The sequence below is a fragment of the Macrobrachium nipponense genome, chromosome 9 (genome assembly GCF_015104395.2).
Source record: "Macrobrachium nipponense isolate FS-2020 chromosome 9, ASM1510439v2, whole genome shotgun sequence".
NCBI lineage: Eukaryota > Metazoa > Arthropoda > Malacostraca > Decapoda > Palaemonidae > Macrobrachium > Macrobrachium nipponense.
Genome location: NC_061110.1, coordinates 53,983,524 through 53,996,014, shown reverse-complemented (window position 1 = coordinate 53,996,014; position 12,491 = coordinate 53,983,524). Strand labels below are relative to the sequence as shown.

At 37.0% G+C, this 12,491-nt stretch overlaps 2 protein-coding genes across 2 annotated transcripts in view; one reads left to right on the top strand and one right to left on the bottom strand.

The window, feature by feature from the left end:
* The window catches only part of LOC135218447 (uncharacterized), a 124,345-nt gene extending 121,086 nt beyond the window's left edge, over positions 1 to 3,259 (top strand). The window contains exons 14-16 of the mRNA XM_064254762.1: positions 229 to 480; positions 610 to 803; positions 1,053 to 3,259. Of these exons, the coding sequence (XP_064110832.1) occupies positions 229 to 480; positions 610 to 803; positions 1,053 to 1,362 (756 nt within the window). The 3' untranslated portion in view covers positions 1,363 to 3,259. The remainder of the gene's footprint in view (positions 1 to 228; positions 481 to 609; positions 804 to 1,052) is intronic.
* A 6,910-nt stretch (positions 3,260 to 10,169) lies between these two features.
* The window catches only part of LOC135218070 (N6-adenosine-methyltransferase non-catalytic subunit-like), a 43,749-nt gene continuing 41,427 nt past the window's right edge, over positions 10,170 to 12,491 (bottom strand). The window contains exon 7 of the mRNA XM_064254214.1: positions 10,170 to 10,605. Coding sequence (XP_064110284.1) covers positions 10,344 to 10,605 — 262 coding nt within the window. The 3' untranslated portion in view covers positions 10,170 to 10,343. The remainder of the gene's footprint in view (positions 10,606 to 12,491) is intronic.

Below are 12,491 nucleotides of genomic sequence, written 5' to 3'. Positions count from 1 at the left end.
CATACAGTTATAAAGCCAGCTAAGTGATACACTATACAGTCTAAAGAGTTAGGGAACTTAATTCGTGATCTGAAACTCAATTGTAAGGAGTAGGTGCGTACAGCAACTGGGAATAATGCATTCTCAAGTTACCATAGTGTTAACACTTGAGTGATACCATCAAAATTATTCTAATGTCTTAATTATTGATTTATCTTCTATCTCATTTGTTTATATTGACATTTTCAGGTTTCACAGATGAACCTGCATATTTCCCTGATCTTTATGGTGGGAGTCGAAGGTGTTCTCTGCATGCTAGGTCATGCTGGAGGTCTGGGTGTAGGAGAAGAGCCCCTGGTTATTTTAGCTTCAGATGGAAGTCGGCTTTGCGGTCAGAAGAGGGTGGCAATACTTGCTACTCGAATCTACTTGATATTACTTCTCGTCTTCTGCTTGATCCTTTCTACACTCAACAGGAAGATACACAGGAACCATAACGAGGTAAATCCACAGAGTATTAGCAAACATTTAGATTTCTGATCAGTTAAATGAGTGCTTTTCATGCAATAAGAAATTTGTACTATACAAGAGGAGTGTATATTGAACTATTTTTCAAATTCTGTTACAAAGGGTCGTTGGTTGCTTCTGTGCTCTTGTGTATCGTGCCCAATAGTTGGATTGTGGTCAGTGATGAGCTACTTGGCTCCTCTGTCGCTTGATCCACCGACCACTTGTGTTGCTCTCCTGGCTCTGGCTTCTGCAATCTTGGCCTTGGTGTTCATTCCCAAAATGAAAATAATCGCCAGGCAAGCAAAGGAATTCAGGTGAGAGATCGCAGTGACTACTCCTTGTCTGTGGTAAAATTCCCTCTGCTTTCCCGATCTAAATAAAAAAGCAACTCCTATTTCCTAATGCCATTTTCTTTCAACTTTTGGGATTTTATTCACTGTGCCTTCTTTCGTCAATATTCGTTGTTATTTTGAAAGAATTAATTAGTCACTGCAAAACTAACAAGTAGGAATACAAAAAGAAATTAAAATTTCAGTCAGAAAAGTCCATTCATGTCTCCGCAGGCACAAACATCTTGCTGGGACAGCATCTGTTTCCACCATCTTCTCCCACATGGAAGGTTCTGGACCTTTGGGCGTTGCTTCTTTGAAAGACGGTCTGAAACCTGTGCTGACAGAGGAAAATGCCCTTGCCCTTTCCCATCAAGATGATACCCTGGATTCTTCAAGATCATCAGTAGCTTCTCAACAAAGCTATAGGGCTGCTTTCCATGCTGCCTATGGCTTCCCCCAACCTCAAGAACCCCTGGGAACATCACCACACCACATCATGAAAAATCCTATTTACGACTCCACACCAGGAGCTTACCCTTGAGCTATTTCAAGCTTGCAATAACAAGTACAAGCATTGTGAGTCAATCGGAAGATTGTCGCGGGATTAACATCCGAACCATATCAAGCCTTTCCGTGCACACAGGAACATTAAGGAATATTTTGGATAATAGAAATCATTTTGGAGAGATTTTGTAGAAGCCTTTTCGAGACATTTGAATGTCAGTTGAATATAGACCTTGCCCTAATGTTTCCAAAACTAGTCATTGTAGCTGCGTTTCTTTTGTGCATTCCAGGCATACAATATGCTTTAGCCTTTTCGTATCTTGTAGTATATGAAACAAAAAGGAAATAGGCTATGACTCTGAGTACAATGTATCGTTTAGCTGAAATGTTACTCACTCGGCCAAGTAAGTATAACAAAGCGCACAAAACCATTGTAAGATACTTATCAAATGACACCTGGAATTCTATTTTTCTAGGTCTATATATCATAAGTACTTTAGTCCTTTAGTGTACTGTGGCTTAACAGATTACTTGTAAGATATATATTTCAGTGCATTCAGTGGTAGAGAACCTTGATATGATGTTGAAAAATGACGAATAAGAAGTCAAGTGTAAGATATTTAGATAATATGAGGAGTCAGTGACATCTTCACTTCTCGTCGTCATCCCAAACCTGATCGTTTAGTTTTCTTTCCATTGAATTTTCGTGTTACAAGCATGTACAAATATATCGCGTTTCCCTTTGTCTTCCTAAAGCTGTTATCAATCTTTCTTGAATCATTTACGGGAAGTGGAAATGTTACATGAGGTAGAACGGCAAGTACTTCCATACTCTGCCTTCAGCAATGCACAAGTTTACATACAACAGTCGTTTAAATATCATATAATGACAGGTCTTCAGAAGATAGTTATGATTTAAGTGTCATGTATTACCAAGTCTCCAGACCTGGTATTACATTGTACTGAAATAGTACACTAACCTGAACAAGAGACTACGTATTGTGGGTCCTTAGTTGAAGATAGAATGAAAGTAAAATTAATGAAGACACAATGTATGAGTCCCCATGTCAGTTCTGTAGACTGTTTACTAGATATATACCCAATTCAGTGTGCATTTATTATTCTTTTGATTCCATTTCGTTCATTTCGCTTAAAATTAACATCATATTTCATTTGATAAGACTCATGATGGGCAGAAAAGCCTCGGTAACTGTGAAGAATTGTACTATTCAGTCTACTCTATTTAAAGTAAGGCTCTGTACACAGGTGCTCATCATTTTTTTTATTTAGGAAGTCTCATTTAGTAATGTGCGTTACTGATTGGTCATTGGTTGGTTTAAACTTGCCCATGTTAATGGAAATAAAGGTTTGGTGTGAACTTCAGGACGGCTCTACCAGCCAACCCGTTGCGCGCTGTGAAGAATGTGTGAGCGTGCTTAATAAGCGTGATACTTTTAGTGTCGTATTTACTAATTGTTTATGGTAATCACGTTTCCGGTATTAACTATATCCCTCTTTCATCACTGTTATCATCAGAGAAGACCCTGTAAGATTAATGCATCCGAAACCTATTATTATTATTATTATTATTATTATTGCCTTGTCTTGTAGTCTAGAGTTTTAAGTATATGTAGGCTAAGTTATAGTTTTGTTACCAATATTTCTTTAGCAGTATTCTTGAAGAATTAGTCATCAAAATTTTGTGGTTGCGAATAAGTGAATGAGGAATGTACAAAACGTTCCGAAGGGACTCGTTCAATTTCTGTTATATGATTTTCCAAAAAAAAAAAAAAAAAAAAAAAAATTATATTATTCCATTTTTTCCTTGTTTTCAGCATTCCACTGTATTTTTTATCATATTCAAGGCGACTGTTGCTACAGACATACCTGTCTTCATATATTGCTAACAATAGTAAATATATCTCTTATTTATTTGTCGTATATTCATTTCTTCCTTAGCAGGAACAACAATCGTCAGCTAAGATTACTAATAATCGTGAACTCTAAACTTTGTTAGGTTTAGGTCGACTACAAAATCTAAACAGATGAACGGTCTATTTTTAAGTGTCAAAGCCACCCATATTCACGACAGATTCACGTCCAAACTTATACAGACTTGTGGCTGTAAGAATGCATTTATGGTGACACAATAATTCTTTGCCTGTTTCTTCACTTACCTTGTCATGCTGTCCCGTACAGAGTTTTTTATTTACTTATTTATTTTATTTATCTTTTAACTGTGGGCAATACCAGTGAAAAAACAGTAAGGTTGTTCACTGAAGGTCTTTTGTTTCGCAACTCTTTGGATTCCAAACGTAGGCTATTTGTTAAGACCCAGGTGCTAACTCAAGGGTGAAGATGAAAATGGAATAAATAAGGTGAATGAGCCACAATTCTTTATTAATAATTTTTGAAGGATACAAAAGTTTCATTTTTGTCTTGCTCTTATCAAAGAAGTATAAAATGCCACAAATTTCAATTTTCAAATCATCTCGACTTTATGTCACCTCTAAAAGTTCTTAAGACCTGTTTGTGCATGGAATAAACGACGTGAAACAATAATTTGGCAGTTCTATGATTTCATAAAGCGGACCAACACTCGGTCATTTTGAAAGTTCATCACCAATTCTTGCTCTCGCCGTAACCCTTCCTGATAAGACATGAGCCTAAAAAACACTTAGGATCGTACATGATCACTGTCGCGATTTACCCAGCGACCAATTTTACTGGACGTGCCGGATGTTTTCGGAGCGATAGACCTACCTTAAGGGTCAGCTTCCAGCCCAGATACAAGGACAACAGAATAAGGCCGTTTAGTTTTTAACAATTTTATTATAAAAATAAAGACCTATCTCATGGCTACGTACTAGTCAACATAATTAACCTACACAGGCTTCCCGCCCCCCGCCCCAATACACGTTCGGCACACCTGAGTAACCACGCTTTCATGAAGTTATCGCTTGAAATAACATTAATCTATCAATAATTATGTCTCTCGTCATCACTGAGAGTCTATGCATATTTAGCTAACAAACATCTAAACCCTAGCTGAAAACATGGGCATTAACAAATAACTCACTACCACCTCCTGGTGGAGGCTGTAATCTTTGGTGCAGAAAAACAGGAGCAATCACACAGACGTCCACCCAGCCTCTGATCTATAGCAGGAAGGAAGTGGAGCGCGATTCTCGTATTATTTCCCGAAGATAGCTGGCTGGCCAGTTAGCCATTAAATTTCAATTGATTATTTCATTGGCAACTTATTTTCATCTTGCAATAGCCATTTCAATCTCATCAAAACGAACTTAACTACTCTCAATGACGCGATGGTGTCTGACTTAATAATATGCATAGCAATTCACGTAATTAATGAGAGAATCGTGGCATTTTGCCTCCAACTGACTGACGGGGAACTATGAATTGGCGCTAAAGGCAAACTCAGGTCGAGAAAAAATTGTGCATGTATTTTTTCACGACATCCTCCACCCCTCCAAAAAGGATGAGCCTCGAATTGAAGTGGGAATGTCGGGTTGGTGCCATGGGTTGGTGAGGCAAGAACACATGATCTTGGGGAGTCGAGACCCAGGCGCGTACACAGCCCTACGCACGGTCCAGATAGAACTACGATGCGGGTCTAGCTCTTGACGACAACACAATTTCCCTGCTGAGTGATCACTCATTTCAATGATAATCACTAAAAGGCAAATTAGGCAATAATCAATGAAAGCAACACAGGCAACAATCAATAATAAATGGATTCATCAATGTAATCAGTGCAAGTCAATGCTCTCATCAAGGCATTGTCAAGATATATATAATAGTTAATAGTAATCATAGACACAATGGGTGTCACTAGCAATGCAATCAATGAAATATAGAACTCAATGTGGGCAGTTATGCAAGCAATTCAAGAGCAAGCAATGACATAATTTTGCTACAAAACCGACTAATTAAAGTAGCTAAGAATTGCAACAATAAGAAATTTTTCCTAAGGCAACCAATAAAGGTAAACTTAGTACAGGGAGATTATACAGATAGAAATACATTTGTACAATCAGTGATATAAGCATTATCAAGCAACAGCAACTTAATAATGAAATCCAACCAATTCAAGTAATATCTAGTTAATACCCATGCATTACGATAATACATACAGTAGAAGCAATATCACAGAGACATAGACAATAGCATCAATACATGAAATGCAATCAATTCAATCTATATCAAAAGCACTGGCAATGAAACAATGTAATGCAATCAACTCAAGCAACAAGATAATAGCAAGGCAATGAGGAAATACATTCAGGATAAGCAATATCAATGTCTACAGCAATGCCGTACGGTGATACACTTAAATGCATACTCGATTCCTGTCAAGGAAACAGTAATTAAATCAGGGCTCGTCACAGAGCGTCCTATCAAACAGCATTGGCATCAAGAAATATTAAACATCAAAGGCGGACTGGGCCACTTTAGCGGCCGTGGTAAATGATTTTGAGCGGCCCTATTTTGTGATGTGGTAAGAGTAGCTAACTAAGCAAGTGTAGCGTCTTTCAGGTGGGGTGTGGGTGTCCAGGGGATGAATCCCCCAGAAGCTCCAGAGTTTCAGGTAATTGAAACTGCCATGGAAAGCATTTTTGACAATGAATTAAAAAGCAAAATGGACATCTACAAAGGTACTAGTAATACATTTTAGTAAGTATTTCCGCATCAGTGATTTACTTCTTTATTCACCCACCTCAACATTTATACACGAAGGTTATTATTTTGGGCGAATAGCCCATCTACGTAAGCCATTATCTACTCAAATACTGAATTTCTCACGGGAGAGAGGAAAAGGCGCAGCGTACTTTGTACTACTCTCATAAACTGGTAGCGTCCCGTATGCACTAAGATGTACCCTAAATTTGACTTCAGATCTTGTTTATGGGTTGTTTGGACATAAAAAAAAAACTTGGTCACATGTTCCACAACTGGCCTATTTTCTGCCATTTTGAAATCCAAGATGGCTGCCTGACAAAAATTATAAAAGTCAATAAATGACCTGAATATACTCAATATGCATATCATTTCAAAGGTTTTGAATAGGAGAATACATAATAAGATGCTTTGAGTATTATCACATCTATCTGGTTTTGTCGTAGTTTTTTTCTTTTCCGTCTGTCTATGAGTAAGTATCTATGAGTAAGTATACAGGATTGCAAATGAGCTTCAACTTTTGCAGCCATAAAAGTTTAGCAATATATTTCTAGGCCTTGGTGGTTTTCATATGGCCCTAGTAGTAATATCTTGTATTTGACAAGTATCTTGAAGACAGTGGTGTGGAACTTGTGTTCACAGAAAATTAAATGTTTGGCCAAAAGATAGTCCAGAGTATTTTAAAGGGCAGCCATTATTCGCATGCTCTAAGAGGATTATCTCTAATTGCCAAAGTTATGCATCAACTTCTCTGGAAACAATTCCTTCAACACCAGGGTGCCTCAAAATCTCACCAAACTCTTTCCAGAAATAGCACTGCTACAACTTTATTGCAATGGAAAAAATTCAAGAGTCTCAGAGTATCCTTGGAAAATGTAAGAAACTTCTATGTGACATAATACCCACGTTTGATAAATTTGTTGCAAAAGGAGACGATCAAAGTGATATCTTTAAATATTGGAGTACATTTCCAACCTACCTGTTTCATCTGCTAAGAGACCTGACTTGTTCACAGAGGGAAGGAAACTGGGAATTACATTTGTCAGCTGTTCAGCAAGCATTAGGTATCACTGTTCTTTACTTTCGACAAGACACTATTCACGATGGGAAGAGTATTTTAAGAAGACTGTTCGCAGCTGCCACACAAATTTCCTTCAATCCATGCAGAGTTTCTTAAAGGCCATTTTGTTGTGAAACATTCTACTCATAAAGTCAGTAATGTCCCCAATGGACCAAGCACTTGAGCAGATGTACAATAAACCTGCTAAAGGCCATGGGGGCATCATAGGACTTACAAGAGGGAAAGAGGCAGTAGCTCAGCATGATCTTACTAGGCAAGAAAAATTCCAGATATCGGCCTTTCTTAAGAGAGTTTTGTGGCCTGAATGACGAAGATGAGTGTTCTTTACATCACGAGTTTTCAACAGCCACAACCAAGCACGATGAGATTTGCATTCAGTGCCATATCCAAATAATGAGTCAAAGTGTGCCAATGTAGGATTTGGTCTGTATTTAGGTTGACTATTTTGAAATCTGTAAATATTTTCAATTTTTTTGTTTGTTACTGGAGGAATTTCCTTTTGTGGCATTGAGTATGGTTCCATAGTTACGATGTTTGATATGGGTATGGGTCTGGAATCATCGTTAACTTCTTTATTTACACTTTCCTGAGCCAGTTCCAAGTGCGATCCAGGGTGGTCAACAATGGGGGTTAAGGTATCATCCATTGATACAAGTAGCTGTATTATTTCAGCCAGGTAGTCCTCCGCCCACCATATTCCTAAGTAAAACGGAGCCCAACAAGGGAGGGATGTGTTATGCGACTTTAAGTGGCCACCCCTAGAGGCTGAAACCTGGTTATACACATGGCTCCCAGAACTTGAGGCGTCATCAGTCCGTCGAGATCTGACCCAGCTCAGGTACTCGAATTCTACGGGTGGAGAGACATGTCAGTCCTTTTCACCCTCCAGCAAATCAGAGGAGCAGTCAAGAGCCGTAATCCAATGTAGGTCCAAGGTTGTCAACTAATGGTCACACCTGATAGGGGAAGAAGTTAAGGATTGAAAATAGAAGGCTCAAAAGTGGACCGAGCTTAGTCTGGATTCTCAGAACTGGCCTGTGTAGCATGGTTAGACCTGCCAGGGTAGGGCACTACTCCACTACTATAGCCCAGTTCATCCTTGTATCATACAAGCCCCACCACCACATCAAGGTGCCGGGCCATTGGTGGAGACTATCTTAGTTTAACCAGACCACTAAGCTGATTAACAGCTCTCCTAGGGCTTGCCCGAAGGATTACATTTTTTTTGGTTACGTGGCTAGCAATCATTAGGTTACTTAGCAACGGGACCTACAGCTTACTGTGGGATTCGAACCACATTATATTGAGAAATGAATTTCTAATCACCAGAAATAAATTCCTTTGGTTCCGCAATGGTAGTGGCGGGAATGAATTCGAGCTACCAGATTGATAGGTAAGTATGCAACCCACTCATCCAATGAGGAATTGCTGAATTTGACAAAGACCATTTGATTTGCACTGTATTGAACTTGATGTATTGTTACTGATGAGTCGTTTACTTACAGCTAGACAGTTGCACCCTATTAAAGTGGATACTTGGAGTTGAAATAATAGTTACTGCTAGACAGTTGCACCTCATTCCTGTGGATACTTGGAGTTGAGGTTTAATCCTAATCAAACCATTCGTTATCACTTTGGCATCCATCTGGTGTAGATTATCACAGGTAACTTCTTGGTACACTGAAGATGCAAAGAGTACCTCCAGACTTTTCAGATTCCTTTGTATAATTTGTGGAACCTTTCACAAACAGAATTGCAGTCCACTACTTCACCAGCTAATTATTTGAGCATTGGTTCATCATATTTCTTTACCCATTGGCTCCTCTTGTCCCTTCTAGATAACTCATTGGTCTCTTTGGGATGTGTATCAGCTCCCTCCCATATAAACTGTTATTTAAATTATGTAGTAATGGGCTTGTACCAAAATAAATTCAATTTTTCTAAAATACAATTACTGCTCTTCTTTGCCCCATGCTGTTCAGACTACATAAGAGCCAACAGTCCCTTTTTTACTAGGACCAAGGGAGAACCAAGTGTGCAAGTTCCAACCTATAAAAAGTAAGAGTTGAGGATGTTTGCTTTTTTCAGAGATTGGAACATCAGAAGATTCTGAAAGATGCATGAACAAGCAACATAAAAAAAAGCTGTTACAAAAAACTTAATTTTTATCTAATACATGTTTGGGATGTACATAGTTGATGGTGAAAATCCATGATTTTCCTAAAAGAACACCTAACTTCCTACTAATTTCTTTACTTCATTACTATTTTTTACATATTATCTATATATATATATATATATATATATATATATATATATATATATATATATAAAATATATATATATATGATATATATATAATATAATAATATATATATATATATATATATAGTGATCAGAAAACAAAAAACTTGAGGAGTGTGTAATTTCTTAAGATACCCACTCTCTTCTTTTGCTAATTGGCTCTCTCTCTCTCTCCCTCTTTCTTGTTTCTGTATTACATTACCATATATTCAGTTACAACATACAAAGCAAAATGCCAATGAGAAATTCTACCACTTGAGTCTTTCTTGTTTCCACTATGACAAATCTCTACTACACTCTAGTCTCCTGTCTCACAGAACTTAGATACACCATATAAAATTAAACATGTTTAATAGTATTTTTGGTGAACAAATATTTGCTGCAGGCTTATGGGGTAGGTAATGACCGACTGGAACAAACCCATATTTTTTCTAGGAGTAAAAATGTTTAAAGTATGTACAAAAGCAGACCTTTCATACTTCACTAACCACCTACAATATACCTTGTGCTTCATAATACAGATGGTAAGACAGCAAAGCTTCTTGGCAGCGTCCCTTTCCCCACAAGTGGCACTGCTTTTGCCTTTGTATCTTCAGTGTTTTAGCATCCCCTTGAGATTCTTCTCATTAACTGTCCGGCTTTTTAAACTTACTTCCATATTCACCTCTTGTGGAAAAACAAAATTTTAAAGGCATGGCAAGATATTTTACACACTAGTTTCATCAAGCACATTTATAGTAATACATAAATGAAACATCCAGTCTGAATGAAAATATCTTTATTGATAAAATTCAGAATGTCCGTACATGATTAAAAAGATAAAAGATATTACAAGAATAATTAGGCATTTAATGTAAATTTAGTGTTAAATACATTTAGTAAATTACGAAGTAAAATCCAAAACAGGGGGAAGGAGAATAATGGAAGACTACAAACTATCTAGCTCTTCCCCTGCCACGTGTGAAACTTCCACGTGGAGTTATTCCCCCTCTTCCACGTCCCCCTGGACCTCCCTTCACTTTTGGAGGGGGGGACTTTGGACGTAGAGCTTCAATTCTCTCTGTGCACCCCGTGGTAGTCTGTCCACTTGCAAAGTATCCTGCATATACATCAGGATCAAAATTACTGCTTGTTAAGCCTGGTCCTATTGTTAACCAACCCGGTCGAATTGTACTGTCACGTCCAAACAAGTGTAACCTTCAAAAAAATAAAAAAGTACATATTCAAAGTTTTATCATCAGAAAGGATAAAAAATCTAAAAATTCATACTTTATAAAGATTAATCAATGCTTCAGCCTTATGCTTTAGTTTGACAAGAGACTATACACAGTACATAACATATCTGTTGCAAAAAACCAAAGTTTTTACCCCTATAAATTACTTGAGATATACAACAGGATTATACACCAGGGTCTATATGCAAGGATGAAGTATCTGGTAGGATAATGTTTTCCCATACACCTTAGACTACTGTCCTTGTACAGCCATGTTCAGAACTTAAGCTACACGAGAGCACAAGATTTTGTTCAAATTTCACTAAATGGCAACCTAACATGCTACATATTCATTTCTCATTTGAATTTGAAAAGATGTTTATCTCACAAAATAAGACCATAGTATGTATGTGTCATTGGAATTATATCTGTCATAAATATAAAAATGTAAGAATATCGCTTCTAAGCAAATTTCAGAAAAACAGCGATAAAACATTTCCAAAACTTTCGTTCACCCATTGCAGATGCTTTCAATAAAAAACAATTTTTCATGACATTATGATATTGGATTTGACTGCAGCCATATGAAGTACAGTTAACCACTGGTATTTGTGTGGGATTGGGAAGGTAATCAGGCCTATTAATTACATTTCTGGAGACTGGAGGGGTGCATAAGGGTTAGGAAATCATGTAGTTAGGAAAAGGGATTACAGTTAGGACTTACGGCAATTGTCGCTCTATCACTGACAAAATGTGTTTGGGCTGGAGTCAGCAAAATCAGTTCATCGAGAACTCGGCCTTCTAAGGCAGTGACGTTTCAAAGTGTATTAATATGATGTACATTATAAATACAGTGTGGTTACCGTAATTTCCCTGGGGTTAGAAATTAGAATTCAAGGTGATTGATCGTTCATACAAGAAGGTTGTCGTGAGTTTATAGAAATCGGGGGCCACATGTGCGATTAGTTATGCATTAATGCAGTGAACAGACGGACTAAGTGTGTTTAGTGTGTCACAATCGGTTCTTTAATAAAGACATAAGTGTCAGTATTTCTTTTCATTTTCTTTATTATTGTCATGGACCGAACTACTTCAACCACTGAAACTAGCAAACAGTATAATAACCATTCACTTCTATTGTTTCCTGTATCTTTACCATATGGAGATACCGACAGCTATAATGAAACACATGATACCTTTATAATAGAAGAAGAATTCTAGAAAACATTTGCTCGCTCTGAAGAGAGCAGTCTTTGATGTAATTACAGTAATTTTTACCTTATGATATTTAATTCATAATTATTTTTCTTCATTAAATGTATTGCATGACTATGTTTTTCAATTTCAAGTATCATTTTACTAAAAGAATAAAAAAATACAAAATTCTTTATTATCTATATATATATATATATATATATATATATATATATATATATATGTATATATATATATATATATATATATATATATATATATATTATATATACACACACACACACACACACACACATATATATAATATATATACAGTAGTACCTCGAGATACGAAATTAATCCGTTCCGAGGCGCCCTTCGTATCATGAGGTTTTCGTATCTTGGACCACATTTTACATGTAAAATGGCTAATCCGTTCCAAGCCCTCCAAAAACTCCCCAGTAAATTTCATAATAAAGCTAAATTGACCTATAAACAATGAAATACTACAACAATTTGGACCATTCAATACCTAAACTAAGACTAAAAATGCAAACCTGTAAATAAAGTGTATATTAGTGTACAAGAAATATTATTATTGTAACGTAAAATGTGGAAGCTTACCTTTCGAGTGAGGCTACGTACATACGTAACTATCCAAGGAAGATTGCTTCT